The 16,955-nt window shown below is 40.1% G+C and overlaps 7 protein-coding genes across 7 annotated transcripts; 3 read left to right on the top strand and 4 right to left on the bottom strand. All coding sequences in view use genetic code 12, as the record gives it.

Annotated features, from left to right (window-relative positions):
- Positions 1-903: 903 nt before the first annotated feature.
- Positions 904-2,840, bottom strand: PVL30_004501 (uncharacterized protein; the record flags this gene model as incomplete). The annotated part of the gene is made up of 2 exons (XM_061119582.1): positions 904-1,387; positions 2,833-2,840. 2 exons carry the CDS (start codon positions 2,838-2,840, stop codon positions 904-906), a joined length of 492 nt encoding a protein of 163 aa, XP_060975565.1.
- Positions 2,841-6,201: 3,361 nt separating this feature from the next.
- Positions 6,202-6,996, top strand: hob3_2 (BAR adaptor protein Hob3; the record flags this gene model as incomplete). The annotated part of the gene is made up of 1 exon (XM_001523151.2): positions 6,202-6,996. The coding sequence occupies one exon, from the start codon at positions 6,202-6,204 to the stop codon at positions 6,994-6,996; it is 795 nt and encodes a 264-aa protein (XP_001523201.2).
- A 356-nt stretch (positions 6,997-7,352) lies between these two features.
- On the bottom strand, positions 7,353-8,642 carry RPT5 (26S proteasome regulatory subunit 6A; the record flags this gene model as incomplete). The annotated part of the gene is made up of 1 exon (XM_001523150.1): positions 7,353-8,642. One exon carries the CDS (start codon positions 8,640-8,642, stop codon positions 7,353-7,355), a length of 1,290 nt encoding a protein of 429 aa, XP_001523200.1.
- A 571-nt stretch (positions 8,643-9,213) lies between these two features.
- On the top strand, positions 9,214-9,860 carry PVL30_004498 (uncharacterized protein; the record flags this gene model as incomplete). Its single annotated transcript, XM_061119581.1, has 2 exons — positions 9,214-9,218; positions 9,647-9,860. The coding sequence occupies 2 exons, from the start codon at positions 9,214-9,216 to the stop codon at positions 9,858-9,860; spliced, it is 219 nt and encodes a 72-aa protein (XP_060975564.1).
- A 791-nt stretch (positions 9,861-10,651) lies between these two features.
- NOP1 (Small subunit processome complex component) lies at positions 10,652-11,602 on the top strand (the record flags this gene model as incomplete). Its single annotated transcript, XM_001523148.1, has 1 exon — positions 10,652-11,602. One exon carries the CDS (start codon positions 10,652-10,654, stop codon positions 11,600-11,602), a length of 951 nt encoding a protein of 316 aa, XP_001523198.1.
- Positions 11,603-11,813: 211 nt separating this feature from the next.
- On the bottom strand, positions 11,814-13,235 carry PVL30_004496 (uncharacterized protein; the record flags this gene model as incomplete). The annotated part of the gene is given in 2 exon segments (XM_061119580.1): positions 11,814-13,210; positions 13,229-13,235. The coding sequence occupies 2 exon segments, from the start codon at positions 13,233-13,235 to the stop codon at positions 11,814-11,816; spliced, it is 1,404 nt and encodes a 467-aa protein (XP_060975563.1).
- Positions 13,236-13,728: 493 nt separating this feature from the next.
- On the bottom strand, positions 13,729-15,612 carry PVL30_004495 (uncharacterized protein; the record flags this gene model as incomplete). The annotated part of the gene is made up of 1 exon (XM_001523146.1): positions 13,729-15,612. One exon carries the CDS (start codon positions 15,610-15,612, stop codon positions 13,729-13,731), a length of 1,884 nt encoding a protein of 627 aa, XP_001523196.2.
- Positions 15,613-16,955: the final 1,343 nt, after the last annotated feature.

The raw sequence follows: 16,955 nt of genomic DNA, 5'->3' as shown, positions 1-16,955 counted from the left end.
TTCAAGTGCATCCTTACACCGAGTTTCAAGTGCATCCTTACACCGAGTTTCAAGTGCATCCTTACACCGAGTTTCAAGTGCATCCTTACACCGAGTTTCAAGTGCATCCTTACACCGAGTTTCAAGTGCATCCTTACACCGAGTTTCAAGTGCATCCTTACACCGAGTTTCAAGTGCATCCTTACACCGAGTTTCAAGTGCATCCTTACACCGAGTTTCAAGTGCATCCTTACACCGAGTTTCAAGTGCATCCTTACACCGAGTTTCAAGTGCATCCTCACACCGAGTTTCAAGTGCATCCTTACACCGAGTTTCAAGTGCATCCTTACACCGAGTTTCAAGTGCATCCTTCATTTTACTACAATTTTCAACTCAAAGTTATATGAAGTTCTACCCTTCAACATCTATTTCAGAACCTTGTATCAACCCCGATTTCTCCTTGATACTTGAATTTTATCTTTTTCATTGCAAAGCTAACATGTAACTTTATAGCTCCTCATTATACTCTGTTATCTAACTTCTTCCTTGTTTCTACTATTTTTTTGCGCTCTTTCGACCCAAACTAATATATGCAAGAGAATTACCTCCGGGACATGCGGAATCTATCCTTTCACCCTCTCGTCCCTAACAAAATATTGTAATTGGTTGTTATACATTACGCACACAAAACCAACCGAGGCTATTATTTGCGGGGTTGTAATTTACAACTACTTCGTCAACAATTATAAATATAAATACTCCTTAATGTAAACCTACAAATTTTTATTATATACTTTTAAAAAACAATCAAAATTTGCATCAATTGATTCTACCCTGACTGAAGCTCATTTTTCTAACTTAGAGGTCCTTCCAAGTGGAGAAGTGCAGGTGCTGTACGTGTCTGAGACGTCGCCCTGTACTCTCCTACTTCGCCGGTACATTCGTCTTTCGTGGGCTTACGACGGACACAACGGTGACTGACAATAGCGACAATTTTGACAATTGGGTGCCATCTTTGTATTTCTTAGCTCCTACTTCGGGAATAGGAGCTTGGAGGGTGTCAGTGGGGATCGACTTTTTGAGCCGGAGTAGGCTGACATGGAATGTGTGGTCACCTTTGTAGGACAGAGGCATAGCTAAAGTGTAGTTAACGCCATTGTCCGACTTTTCGGTGATCGAGAAGGGGCCCGTGAATTTTGATCTCAATTTTTGGGGGAGGTCGGAATCATGGGCATCAGGGTACGTCTTCAACACTGTATTGTCCACAAATACTTTATCACCCACTTGAAAATCCGCATCCCGATGGCGGCGGTCATAATAATGTTTATCACTAGCAAAAGCTGCTTGGTGGTTATTGCGCGCTGCAGCAGTTAGACGGTCGATTTTCTCGGTGATGTCAAACGCGGAGCTGTCAAAAGTGGTGGTATGTAGAGGAAAAATATTAGTGTTGAAGGGGCTTTGGGGATGTAAGAAAGATCAACCTCAAAAGGGGATTTTCTACCAAGAGCAGCACTAGATGCCAGACTTAACACGAATTTAGCAATCAGCAAGAGTTGTGGCCAATCCTTCAGTGACTGAATATAGAGTCGGAGGTATTGTTCAACTTGCTTGTTTTTGGCTTCTGCTAAACCGTTACTTTGCTGATGGTTCGCAACCGATATGTTTGACTTAATTCGGAGGAAAGTTGCAAAGCTTTGGAACGTTTCGCTGGTAAACTGGGGGCCCCGATCCGTGGTGATCGTGGTAGGGATGCCGTGGAGGGGGACATAAAAATGTTGAAATATAAATGCCATGTCCACAGCGGAAAATTTGGTCGAGATCGGGTAAAAATGTACCCGTCTGGAAAACCGACAGACGATAGTCAATATGGCATTGACTTGTCGTCCGTAAAACTCCACATCCGGGTATCCGCTGATAAGATCCATATTGAGGTTGGTCCAACGGCCCTTGGGAGGGGGGAAGGGTTGAAGAAGGCTGGCAGGCGCCAGGTTGTTGTACTTGTGCCTTTGGCAAACAATACACAGGTCGACATAATTGGATATGATTCCAGTCATCTTCGGGAAGTAATAGTGGGGTTTAATATTTTGTAGAAACCGTTGTTTGCCGAGATGACCGCCAGTGAGGGCGACGTGTTGCAAGTGCAAAAATTGCGGAAGTAACTGGTGCGGGATGCAGAGGCGTTCTTGCAAATATAAAAGCCGAGTCTTGGGGTCTAACGTGTAGTCGGGTAATTCAGTATTGGTGGTTTCCAGGTGGTAGAGCAGTTTGAAGACTGTCGAGAATGCTGGATCGTCAAGGTATGCTTGGTGAAAATCTTCGATCCATTCTTGCGGGACCTTGACTACATTTACTGCGCCAACTATGGAAATAGACCCAGGAGACTGGAAAAATGTAGGATTTCGGCTCATATGGTCCGCCACATAATTGGTGGCCCCGGAGATATGGATGACATCAAAGTTATAGCAGAGAAGCTTTGCTATCCATCGTTGAATTCGGGGGTCCACTGGAGTTTTTGTGGTACCATAGGCCTGAAAGATTTGCACGATCGGTAGTTGGTTGACAAAAAGGGTTAATCGTACACCTTTAACGAAGAACCGAAATTTTGTGAATACCATTTTTACCGCGGCAAATTCTTTGAGATGTATGTCTCAATTCGATTCCGATGAATAAAACATTTGGGATTGGTATTCAATCGGGCGCCAAGTGTTTGCATTGGTGCAATCTTGCTGCATAAGACTAGCAGACCATAGCCACTTGGGACACGTCTGTGAAAATACCTATTGGTTTATCAGGATCAAATATCTGCAAAGTTGTCGCATCTAGTACTGCGTGTTTGAGATTGTCAAAAGGTACGTTGACATCGGGTAGACCAGTCAAACCGTTTGTTCTTGGTGAGCAAGTCTGTGAGTGGTGCAGCGCGATGACTAAACTGTGGTATATGATCCTGGATATAGGCTACATGGCCTAAGAATTGTCGAATGTCGTCTTTCGTTTGAGAGGTGCCAATTTGTTGGATTTGATCTTTAGTGGGATCCAAGGGCAGTACCTCATCCTTGCTGAGAACATGACCAACCCATTTGAATTTCCTTCTGCGCAAAGACTGATTTATCCCAATTAACCGTGTGGCGATTTGTCGAAAGACGTTCGAGCACGAGTTTAAGATGGTGATAATGTTGAGCGGCAGTAGTTGAAAATACAAGGATGTCGTCAAGGTACGTTCTGACAAACGGCATATCTGAAAATAATTTGGTCATATAACGGCCGAATACTTTGGCCGTTATTAGGCCAAAGGGAAGCACTTTAAATTGAAATTTGCCGAGTGGTGTCCAAAAAGTAGTCCATTTGGATGTTGACGGATGGACTCGTAGCTGGTGGTACGCACTCAGAAGATCAATGGTGCTAAAAAAGGTGGATCCCCTACTCCCTTGCAATAGTTCTCTGAAATTGCGCCAAGTGGAAGGTAGGGGAATTGTGATGGAGTTCGCTCCTCGAAAATCATAGACGATTCGGTAACTGCCGTTCTTCTTTGGAATTGCTGCAGGAATGTTGTAATGATACGAGGAGGAGCGTTTGATTAACCCATGAGTCAATAAATCTTGGACATGGTCAGAAATGGCTTGTTGTGCCGCAACCGTGTACTTTGGTAATGGACGTTTTGGTGGGAGCGTTGCATTTGATTTCATAGCAATCCGGAAATCATCCTCACGTTGAGGTGGCAAATACAAGTCCAGTTTCAGTGATCGGAACGACTGAATCACTTCGTGGAGTTCAGTTGGTGTTGGGTCAGGAATGGGATCCAATGATTCTGTACTGAAGATTAGTTGATGATCATCGATGGGAATCGTGGGTATAGGTTGACCTTGTAATTCGAGACGTTTCCCAGGCAAACACAACACTTCAAATCGTTCCCAGAAATCTTCCCCCAAAAGAATAGGCAGGATAGATGATTTGTGGACGAGGAAGGAAAATGTAAACTGGTTTGCGAGTCCCTTGATAGTAAAGTCAACACTAACTCGATGTGCCTCAATGGATCGAGCACCTTGGCCGAACGCGGCAATGTGGATGCGTTGAAAGGTCTGGCGTAGGTGCGAGTCCAAGAGAGGAAACCAACGAGATGCTTATAAAGGAATATGAAGATTCTTGGTAGGGGTAGCCCGTGGTATCAGAGGTCGACGACTTTGCGAGTTGTATCGCGACAAAGTGTGAGCGAGGCGCTTTGTTCCCTGGTACCGCAGCGATAATTGATGGTGGCTCTTTATGAAAACGGGGCAAACCTGAATTCAGTTGATGTACAAACTTAGAACGGGTTTTCGGTTTACCGCGAAGCGCTGGTGATAATTCGTGCCAATTTGCGTCGAGTACAAGACAGAATTCCCAGTAGGATTTGGTCGACTGGTATATGCCTTTGATACACGGTTGGACTTCAGGATGGGAAAAAGCAGTCTGCAATAATGTACTCATGACTTGAGGGAACACAAATTAGAGGATCAAAACTATATCTATAGACTCAACACAAATCGACGCTACCGTAATATAACAATAATGTAGAATTGTATTCAAAACTATTTCTATGGACTCTCACTGTTCAACTCTACTTTATTTAACATCCACTTTTAATAATTTGTTGTATTTACTTTGTTTTGCGGATTGTTTCCATTGTAGCGGTCTTACACAAGTTTTCGAAGCGCAAAGTAGGTGGTACAAATTTTTATCGGTCACGTGCTGTTTTTTTTTTAACCATGAACTTCTAACATTCTGATCACGACGGTCACAGTATATACAGATTTTTGCTGATGTAGCTGAGTATCGATATTGATTAAACTCGATACAAGCTCTTTAATTATAGTATAGGAGAAGTTCATTGATTTTTTTTTCTTTGGATTTTTTCTGGACTCTATAAATTCTTGTTACCAGAGTATTTTCTGTGCAGATTGCTGCAAAATATTTGTAAAATTTCAGTTATTGGATTTACTAAAAAACAAAATTGGTTGGTAAACTCTACTTCAGCATTCGACTCAAGTATTCTACAAATTTCCATATGTTGGAAACGACACTTATTTCTTTGCTCTAAGTTGATATGTAAAAAAACTTTACTCACTTTATGTATGCTCATGAATATCACGAGATGTCTAAAGACAAAAAGATTAATTTGTGAATTTGACACTAAATCCGGAGAGAGAGAGATATACACACATTCAATTTGTCTAAAAATAAGTCATTAAATTCATTAAAAGTTATACGCTGCTACATAGATTGATACGACTGCCTGTGCCTATTACTATCTGATCAGGCACAGGGGCTTTGTCTGATTGGGTGTTTGTATGCGCAAGTATTTGATCCACAAACTTTGACTCAATTTGTCGTATTTCTTATTGTTAAAGAACATAATAGTGTGTTTGATCAGACAGCAATAAGAACTACACAATTCGCTACTGTTCAAAACTGTTCTTATCACTAAAAATGTGAGTTGTGCAAACATCGAAATATAGCAACACAATCTTCAAACTTTAAATACATTGCTGTAAATGCACAGCAAACTTACTTTTCAATGATAGTCCCGTATTGCTACAGCCTCATAGTTCCCTAATCCATCAACACATCCAAAGTATTGTCATATTTTCCTTTCAAAGGAAAAAAAAAGTTTAATAAATTGTCTCAACTGCTGCTCTGTTGTATAAGCTTGCTGATGTAGTCTTGGATATACTCAAGATCATGCTCCATCTTGTGGTTCAAATGCTGGAGTTGCTGTACATTGTGGATCAATAACGCATTCTCTTCTTTCAACTTGAGGATCTCCTGGATCTTTCGCTTCTTTTCTTCCAATTGCTGTTGATCTGACATGTTAAAGAATATGTAGATGTGTCAGTGTTCTAAACTGTATTGATGCTCTCAGGAATATATATACGTATATATATATATATTTATATTTGTATTTGTATTTGTGAGTTTGTGGCTTATGTGCTGGTAATTTCTTTTCCAATATTTTGGTTTTCGGAAATAAATTGTCAAAGATCTGAAATTGAATGAATTTTCCCATGCGCGCCGCAATCGATCATGCCCCTAATTCCTAAAAAAAAAAACACTATGCACCAAAAGCAAGCTATCTTGACTCCAACGCACCCCTCCCCAGTCTCTCCCCCCCGAGCATTTCATTACTCTCATCACTTCAACACTTTTACAACTACCAGGCCTGTATTTCCAATATCAACAAAAAAAAAGAACATGTCTTGGACTGGATTCAAAAAGGCAGTTACTCGTGCAGGCGGGTCCGTCACCGTCAAGAGTGTCGACAAGACCATGGACAAAGACTTTGACACCGAGGAAAGAAGATACAAGACTTTGAAATCAGCAGGTGAGACTTTGCAAAAGGCATCAAAGGGATACTTGGACCACATCAGAGCAGTCACCAGATCTCAAGTTGTTATTGCTGAGATTGTCTCCAACTTGTACGAGGAGTCCAAGCAAGGACAATCTGCATACACGGCATTGGGAACCTACTACCTGCAGTGCGTTCAAGAGTTTGACGAAGAAACAGTTAAGCAATTGGACGGACCATTTAGAGAGACCGTGCTAGACCCAATTGCCAAGTTTGCCCATTACTTTGTTGAAATCGATGAAGCAATCAAAAAGAGAGCACACAAGAAGACGGATTTTGAGCAATGCAAATCAAGAGTACGGCGATTGATCGATAAGCCAGCAAAGGATGCTGGTAAATTGCCCAAAGCCGAGAAGGAACTCGCTATGGCGAAAGAAATTTACGAAAACCTCAATAAGCAACTAAAGGACGAATTACCACAATTGATTGCATTGAGAGTACCATTCTATGATCCTTCATTCGAGAGTTTGGTCAAGATTCAATTGAGGTTCTGTACTGAAGGGTACTCGAGGTTGGCCCAAATACAACAGTATATGGATCCCGCGTCAAGAGACGAATATGCCAACGGTATATTAGATGGCCGTATTGACGATCTACTTGGACAGATGCAAACATTGACCATCACTTCTCTTGGTAAATGATTTATGAGGAAAAGATGGTTTTGTTTTATACGATGTAGTTTTTAATTTAATTTTTACGTGATATTCTCAAAGTATGGAGGAACAACAAACAAAAAAATATACTCTTTTCTTTCTATTATGTCCAACTTGGGGATACAATAAACTGGCATTTGCTTGCTTTGTTTACAAAAATGATAAGAGGACAAAAGAAAAAAACACACCAGAGAGTAAGTTTCAAGTCATCAATATAGATTAGTTTTATCGCCTTAATCTATACAAATTAGTATGTGTACAAACAAATCTCTCCACACTCTACAACCTCAAGCACCGCAACCACCACAAATACCGCAGCCACCAAGAATCCTTCTCCATTTCCACTAAGCGTAGAAATTGACAGATTTGGACTTTCTTGCTTGTACTTCACTGATAGCCTCTACAAAGTCCTCGTGCCTGATAATAGACTTTCCATTTCTCAATGCAATCATACCTGCTTCAACAGTAACTGCCTTCAATTGCGCACCGTTAAACTCATCAGTGGACCTGGCCAACTCCCTCCAGTTGATTGAGTCATTATCGCAGTGTAGTTTTCTTGCATGAATCTTCAACACAGACTCTCTAGCCTCCTCCGATGGAAGCGGAAACTCAATCTTACGGTCCAATCTTCCTGATCTCAATAATGCAGGGTCCAAGGTATCGACTCTGTTTGTTGCTGCCAACACTTTTACTCTATCATCAGATCCAAACCCATCCAACTGGTTCAACAACTCCAACATCGTTCTTTGCACTTCTCTATCACCACTCTTGTCGGAATCGAATCTCTTTGTACCAATTGCATCCAACTCATCAATAAATATAATGGTGGGCGCCTTCTCCTTGGCCAACGCAAACGCATCTCGCACCAACTTGGCACCATCTCCAATAAACATTTGCACCAACTGAGGCGCAGCTAGCTTCAAGAAAGTGGCACCAGATTGTGCAGCACATGCCCTGGCTAAAAGTGTCTTACCTGTACCTGGAGGACCATACATCAATGCACCTTTTGGTGGCTTGATTCCCAACTTTTGAAACTTTTCAGCTTGCTTCATTGGTAACACAACAGCCTCGATCAATTCCTCAATCTGAGTATCCAACCCACCAATATTGGAATATGTCTCTGTTGGCTTCTCGTCAAGCTCCATAGCCTTGACTCTGGAGTCGTACTCCGAGGGCAAAGTGTCGAGAATCAAGTACGAATCCTTGTTGACTCCAATCAAGTCGTTTGGCTTCAACTGCTCATGATCTACAAGCCCAATCATTGGCAAAAAAATGGTCTGTCGCGTTGAAGTCTTGATCACAGCAGACTTCCCCGACCTTGCCGCATCTATATCAACGTTGGCTCCTTGCTCGCTGGCCTCTTTCTCCACGTCCAAGTCTAATAATTCCACTACATTACCAACAAGGTAGGGCAATTGCTTATTGTTGTTGATTTTCTCCTGGTTATCCTTGATCCGCTCCAACATCATTGTCTTTTCATGGGTTAGCCTCTGTGATTCCGACCTCATTACCTTGATGTCATTGTCTAGCAATTTTGTTCTATTGATTATATCGGCTGTCGATGATTGTAGGATCTCCAAGTCGAGAGAATCTTCTCCATCCTGTTGCGACTCTAATTCTTCTAAAGTTGGCATTTCCCTGTTTTGCTCTGTTTTGCTCTGTTCTGTTCTTTTGATTATTTTTTTTCCTTTAGATTCCTAGTCTATGACTGGTCTATTGTGGGTAAGTTTATTGGCTTGTATTTGGAATTCACCTGTGGTTAAAAGTGCTCTCGCCTCTTTTTCTCTCATAAAAAAAAAAGAAACACTATTATGGAGATGAAAATATTGGGTGTATGAGAAACTAACATACACTTGAATCTCGTTGTTGTAATTGTTGCCACTAACAGAATTTCGTTGAAATTGATGATTATATAAGGACCACATGTTTATTATGTAATGTAAGTGTACGCTCTTTTTTTCTCTTTCTCTTGTCTCTTTCTCTCTCTCTTGTCTCTTTCTCTCTCTCTCTCTCTGTTATTCTTTTGCCACAATCTCACACGACTTCTCCACTGTTCAATATCAACAAGTAGACTTTTTTCCAAAGTATATTGATCTAGTTTATCACTGCTACTTTTACAACTACTACACATGACTATCAAGACATACAAAGATCACTCTGACGTGACCGATGTGGAGTTTACTACCTTGAAAGAGAAAGCACTCGATGGTGTGTCCAGAATAAGAAAAATTCAGCTCCGCGAATCAATTGCCGAATGAAGATCTCCAATACAGAATACTAACAAAGGAAAAATTGTCAATAATATGAAGCCAGAAAACTAGCATATTGCCCCTACTCCAAGTTCCGGTATGTGAAATTGATTAAATAACCATTAGATTAATAAAAGTATGCACCACTAACACCATTGCTAGAGTATCTTGTGCCGTCTTGACTGAGCTGGGAGAATACATCACTGGAGTCAATGTCGAGAATGCCTCTTATGGAGCCGGTGTCTGCGCCGAGCGAACAGCTATATCGAAAGCCGTCGTATGTAAATTAAAAAAAATTAATAAAATCAAACTCTTTTGTCCCATTCTCACCATCAATAAACATCTTTTTAAGTTACTAACAACTAACTTTGCCAAAATTGAAAATAGAGTGAGGGGTACCGCAAGTTCAAAGCAATAGCAATTGCCGCAGATACAGAGGAGCCAATCGTGCCATGCGGTATATGCCGCCAGTTTATACGTGAGTTTTGTCACGATATTGTGCTTTTCCTCTTTAACAAAAATGGAGACTTTATCAAGGTGTACCTTAAGGATTTGTTACCGATGAGTTTTGGTCCTGAGGATCTAGGTATAGAAACTGTATAGTTTGTATAGTTTGTATCTTTTGTGTTTTTTTTTTGGAGATTAAACACAGATCATTAATTGCACTATAATCTACATCTTTACTGCTCATAGCCCCTTCAGTTCGAATACATGATTTTCTGTCTACAGATTTTAGTTTCAAAATGCTCCTCTCCAACTCCACCTCCACCTCCATTTCCTCCGTTTCCTCCATCTTATCTTCACGTGACCAGGTGAGCCTCACGATGGGCATCGCCCAATGAACTGATTTTCATATACATCTCCACACAAACATCATATAATATCATTATAAATATCATGATTAGTGTAATTCATGTTTATCTATAGTCATGCCAAGTTTCAGCTTGTAATCTGTTGTGTGTGTTGAGTTATCACCAAGTTTGTCTAAATTAACACTATTTTGCAAATAAATCTCTATCTAACTCCACCAAAACATCTCATAAAAACTTCAAAAAAACACGGAATCAACTCTACTCAGTTGACTGCAAACGACAAACATGCACTTGGCCATATACAAAGTCTTGTTCTATACTTCATTGATGTCAAAGTTGGTTAATATCTACCCTTTCATTTAGCGTGTGTTGAGTGTCGCACCCGTGCCGCAATACTTTTTTCTCGCTCCATCTCTCGTCACTCGTGTTGAAAATTTTTCCTCAAAACTTTTGCTTGCCCCTTCCCCCTTCAGTACATTCTGTTTTCCCTTTTTTTTTTTTTATCATCAAAGTTCTTCGAAGTATATTGAAAAACTTTAACTATACCCATCAATACCTATTCACTTATATAAATAATCAATAATGGCATTCGGAGCTCCAAGAGGTAGAGGCGGTGCACGTGGTGGTGGCCGTGGTGGATTCAGTGGCGGAAGAGGCGGTGGCCGTGGTGGATTCGGTGGTGGTGGAAGAGGCGGTGCTCGTGGAGGTGCCAGAGGTGGTGCCAGAGGTGGTGCTAGAGGTGGCCGTGGTGGTGCAAGAGGTGGACGCGGTGGCGCTAGAGGAGGTGCCAAGGGAGGTGCCAAGGTTGTCATTGAACCACACAGACACGCTGGTGTTTTCATTGCCAGAGGTAAAGAAGATTTGTTAGTCACCAAGAACACAGCTCCAGGTGAGTCCGTGTACGGAGAAAAGAGAATCAGTGTTGAAGAGCCAGCCAAGGAAGAAGGCCAACCAGCTACAAAGATTGAGTACCGTGTTTGGAATCCATTCAGATCCAAGTTGGCTGCAGGTATTATGGGTGGTATCGATGAGTTGGGTGTTGCACCAGGTAAAAAAGTGTTGTACTTGGGTGCTGCCTCGGGTACATCTGTTTCACACGTTGCCGATGTTGTTGGACCAGAAGGTTTAGTTTACGCCGTGGAGTTCTCACACAGACCAGGTAGAGAGTTGATTGGTATGGCCAAGAAGAGACCAAATGTCATTCCAATCATTGACGATGCTAGACACCCACAGAAATACAGAATGTTGGTCGGTATGGTGGACTGTGTGTTTGCCGATGTTGCTCAACCAGATCAAGCTCGTATTATTGCATTGAACTCGCATTTATTCTTGAAAGATGGCGGTATTGTTGTCATTTCCATCAAGGCAAACTGTATCGACTCTACAGTGGATGCTGAAACCGTGTTTGCCAGAGAAGTGCAGAAATTGAGAGAAGAAAAGATCAAGCCATTGGAACAATTGACATTGGAGCCATATGAAAGAGACCATTGTATCGTTGTGGGGCGTTACATGAGAGGTGGAATTAAGAAGTAAACAAATAGGTAGAAAGAAAGAAGGAGAAGAAAAAAACAAGGCGAGGGATGAAGAAGAGACATACCAATTATTTAGCATCAAGTTTAATGTACATTAGAAATTCAGTTAATCTTTTTTTTTTTTAATTCTTTTTTTAATTCTTTTTTTTTAATTTTCTTTTAGTTCTTTCAACTATTATTATTATTATCTCATCTGTTCTCCTTCCGTAATCTTAATCTATTCTGGCCTCTGATAATGTCAATGGTTTTATATTGTTTGAAAACATTGATGAGCCGCTCTTGAACCTATTGATCTTCTTCAACTTTTCACGCACCACCATAACCGGCACTGTGGACTTGGTGACAAGGTAGTTGGATAAAGAGCCAAGAAGCACACCTTTGATTGCACTCTGTCCTTTTGAACCCACCACGACCAATGTAGGTTGCAAATTATCAATAAACTCCAAAATCAAGTGTCTTGGTATAGGGTGATGGACAATCTCGATAACAATATGTATCTGCAATTTTGTGAGCTTCAACAAATTGAGCACCTGTTGCTTTGCCTTGTTCAACATTTCAAGCCTCTGCCTCTCTCTTTGATTCTCGTTTTGAGTGTTACCTTTCAAATGGTGATTGGTGTCGCTATCTTCAATGACACAGGTAATGAACAACACCGAACCATCAACCAACACAGTACCCAATGACCACTCCAATGCAAATATAGACTCTGGCGAAAAGTCCATGCATACAAGAAACATCTTGGGTTTGATCTTGGGGTTCACCAATTGGAAAAAATTACCTCTTGTGATTGTTTGAATAACTCGCGAATGTGCTTTATTTGAATCCACTTCACCTTCTCTAATAGTCTCATTCAATTGTGAAGCAAATTCACTATCCAATTTATCTTCAACTGCTGAGGTGTAGGGAACCATGAAATCTCCATCTTCTTCGCCGCCTCCCGCTCCCGCTCCAGCACCAGCACCATTACCACTACCACCTCTCGTGGGAGAGGCCGAGGTTGGTGGCGAGCTAAGACCATTTTCGTGATCAATAATCTTCCTTCTATATGCTTGGTAATTTTCCAATTTTTGCCGTCTGCTCGATGCGTCTTGGTCAGAATTCCTTAAATTCAACGCTTCGGAGCCAGTCAATTTGTGTTTATCACTAGCCAACTTATCCAATACCCCTTGATCAACTTTGCTTCCTGCATTCTTGGCTGCAGCCAACGCCCTCTCGTTTGCAGTCAACTCTTCTAATCGTCTAACTGTTGAATGGTCGTTTAGATTGGAGTGCTCCAAGATGGAACTCACCTCATTAATCTTTTCGTCTTGACATGCATAGTTTGGTAGAATATTTCCAGTATCTGCGTATTGAAACTTTTCATTTGTATCATCATCACTAATATGTTCTTCTTCACTCACATCGTTCTCCCAAGTTCTATCTTCATCATTTGCGTCATTCGGTTTTTGGATCCTCTCCAGCGGATCGTGATTTGTAATTGACCATTTAAGATCTTTGTTAAAGTCTTCGCGGGATGCAGACGGTGACCGGCTTTTGTAAAGCCCACTACCACCAGCTGCACCTGGTGATAAGGATCTGCCTCTTGACATCATTGCCATTCTTTCTGCCTCTAATCTGGATTGACGACTCGCCATTTGTAGTATCTTTCGTTTCTAATAAACTTTTTTTTTTCTTACAACAAAAAAAAGAGGGGAAAGGAAAATAAGGAAAAAAGGAATAGTAGACTTGGCCGTTGTTCGTGATCTGTCTTTTTTTGTTGTTGATACTTGCTGTTGCGTTTAGTACTAACCTCTGGTGATATAAAATATAAAGCAGTAGAATTGAATGTATCGATAAGTTTGCTCCTGTGTATTAGAGACACTCTTTCTCTTTTTCTCTCACACTCTTTTGATTCTAATCATGAAGTGATATCTACATTTGTGTCAGGATTTAACAAGGCGGAAAGAAGAAAAAGAAAAATAAGGAGGGGGAGGGGGAAGAAACGAGGGGCGGCTCAGTATTGTTCTAGGTGTTCTGGGGAATTTTGGTACTAAGTACACTACCAAGGGTGCGATAAACTTCACCTTTATAAAAACAAGAAATCTGTATTTTACATACTCTATACAATTAATGTTTATCGTTCTTTTCCTATTTTGCTTCCTCCCCCTCTCCCTCTTCTCCTTCTTCTTCATCATCATCCTCGATTATATATTCTATCAAGAAGTTGGCCCCTTTAAACTCTGGCGCACTGCCTATCTGCAAGTCCGCATCTACTGCAATGACTTTTTTGGGATATGGCTGTAAAACTTCAAACTTGAACCCCATATCTTTGTAGTAATCTTGTATGGTGGAATACTTTTCCTTGACTTCATCTATAATCTCCAATTCATTCTTTAGATTGTCCACTTTTGCTATAAGCTCCTCTTTTGACTCGAGACTATGTTCAGTCAACAAATTTTCAACAAAGAGTTTCAACTCGATAAAGATGTAGAAATCCAACACTGTAAGCGACTTGTCAAATTGTTCAACCAATCGTTTCCCATGTGGCAATTTAACTGCCACCTTAAGTACTTCATTTGATTCAGATACTTTGTGCAAATACCCCGAGTTAAACAAGTCTAGCAAGAACAAAGTCTTTATATTCTGCAAACTTTGAGCTTCCCTTTGCAATTTCTTTTCCTCTTCGCGCTGTTGTTTCTTGATTTGATCCTGAACAAGTGATTGCAGGTACGCATCATCCTGCTGTTGTCTAATCATTCGACTTATATCCATCTCTTGCTTATCATATTTTGCTGCAATCAATTGTGGGTAAAACTTTTCGCAGTTTTTGCTCAATTGCTTAGTGACTTTTTGAACTGTCATGCCAACTTCTTCTTCTTCAATAAACATTTTTGCCAAATTCGATTTGTAGACAATCGACATCGATGGCATGATATCGGGACTGGGCGATACATTGGCGATTAGCATCACGTATGGGATTTTCCGAACCTTGTAAGTTTTGGCAATTTCAAATGCCTCGGGAGAGTGGTCAACATTGCCCAAAAACAATTTGGTGTTTTTGTAGTGGCCATTGGTTTTTGCAAACATTCTTTTGAATGCCAGGTGGCTGAAAAGTTTATTAACAAAACCATTACTTTCTTTGGAGTCGTTAGCAAGAACAACAAATAGCCAATCATATTCTCGTTGACACAGTGTGTGCAATTCATTAAACTCTGACTCGTGAATCTCATACTCGTTAAAAATCGTGGCCCTTTCCAGTAGTGTTTCGAGGTACTTGTAGTTTGGATGGAAGTTGTCATAATTAAAATTGGCGTGTTGTCTAAAATTATTGAGATTTTGAGAAGGCCAGCTTCCGAACCCCAAACCAAAGACGAATTTGATCGAAGCAAGAAGGACCAGAATCACGCTTTTCGGAATTACCAATAAAATAAAGTAGATTGTGTTTAACAAAGAAGTATTGCTTTTTGGTTTTTCTTGATCTTTTCCTCTGTCATTATTTTCAAAATTCTCTTCTTGGTCAAGTAACTCCTTGTTTTCAGTACTAGAATTTGTAGTGGCAAAATTCTCTGTCTCCTGCGTCTCTTGCCTTTCCTCTTGCCTTTCCTTTTCCTTTTCTTCTCGTTCATGAATGATTGAAGTATGGATCCCAACATCTAGTTGCCATCTTGTAGATATCTGAGGTGCTTTTGGTAATCTTGGGATTAAAGAATTCATCATCATTTGAGTTTGTAGATTCACCATTTCGTTTCGAGACGCCATACTCGACCGATGGATCAATTGTTCCATGTCGTCATCATTCTCAATTTCTCTTGCATCTACTGCTGAGCTTCCACTTATATTTCCGCCAACAGTTTCTGATGCTGTTTCAATGCTTTCAAATCCAGTATCAAAATATGTGGAAATGGCATTGTTTAAATTGTTGTCATGGACATTCAACAATCGCAGTACCTTCTCTTCGACATCGCCATTCGATTCAATTCCCGTTATGGCAATAAACTGCTCAATAGCTTCTGATTGTACTGAATCTGACATTTGATAATTAGATTGATGCAAAATGTATTGAAGATGAGAAATGTGTTTTGAGTACGAAGGTGTTTGGTGTGGTGTGGTGTAGTGTGGTGAAGCGAGACCTTGACGTAAGAGAGAGAGAGTGTGTATGAACTTTTTATGGTTTAATGCGTTTACTCCGACTCATAGTCCTTTTGTTTGTTCTTCTAATTTTTTCAGCTGCTTTTGCTGCTTTTGCTGCTTTGGCTAGCTCCTCCTGCGGCGGCTTCCTTTTGTAATTTTGGTCTCACTGAAATTGATCCAGCAAAAAAATAAATGTATTTGGGAGTTTTTTAAGCACGTGACATAAGTGCTTTGTATATATATATATATATACAATCTATAGAGTTTAATTCGAAAAACGGTAGCAACAGAGTGTGATACTTTGGTTCTTGTTATACTTTTTATACTTTTTTGGTGAACTGATTATAGTAACTTGAGTAATGAGCTTATGCGGAGGTGAGGTAAAGTGGAAAAGATGTGAATTATTCACTGAAGTGATGGATGCTGTGCTTATTTTTCAAAACTTTTCCAAAAAATATTTGTAAGAAACTAATGCAAAAAAACATCACTAACTTGAGAAATTCAAAATCAGATTTCCTTCTTCTTCTTCTTCCTCCCATTGTACGGACAAATGGAAGTTGGTAAATATTCACGTGAATATATAAAAAAAAGAGCCATATAACCGTTGCATTACTTGTTATTATCCTTTAAAATGCGTTTAATTCTAATTCTTGTTTTCTATTTTTGCAAACAAAAAAGCAAAAGACAACCTACACAAGAGATTGATGAGTCTGGGGAAGGATATGGTATTGTCTTATTCACAAAATGCCAAATGACACAAACATACCTTATTCCCCATGTGTTTTGTTTCCTACAGATGATTGAACCTTTTTTTAATTTTTTTATTTTTTGTTATGCCAAAATGAATTTTTTATTTATTTATTTTTAATCAAAGAAAAATAAAAGTAACACTTTGCATTATCTAACCTCGGCTAAATGAGCTCTTTCTCTTTTTTACTTTATTTGACTTTATTTTAGGGTCTACTAAGAACTTCCTTTTACACCTTCCGTTGTTCCGTTTAAACCGTTGAGAGACAATAAAAATTTTTTTTTACAAGGAAGGCAAGAGCCGAGTAAAAAGACATGGTATAGACATGATAGGGACCAGTGCTTGCACTAACGAGGCACAGCTGAATAGACCATTCAAAATTGTCTCTTTTTTTTATTTCAGCACTTCAAAATGCGAGGCTCCAAATTGCAAATCAAACCAAAAAAAATATAGACAAAGTTATATCTGCCCGAGAATCAATACGAAGAAGTAAAAC

The sequence above is a fragment of the Lodderomyces elongisporus genome, chromosome 5, assembly GCF_030384665.1.
Source record: "Lodderomyces elongisporus chromosome 5, complete sequence".
Classification (NCBI taxonomy): domain Eukaryota; kingdom Fungi; phylum Ascomycota; class Pichiomycetes; order Serinales; family Debaryomycetaceae; genus Lodderomyces; species Lodderomyces elongisporus.
This window is presented reverse-complemented; position numbering and strand designations above follow the sequence as displayed.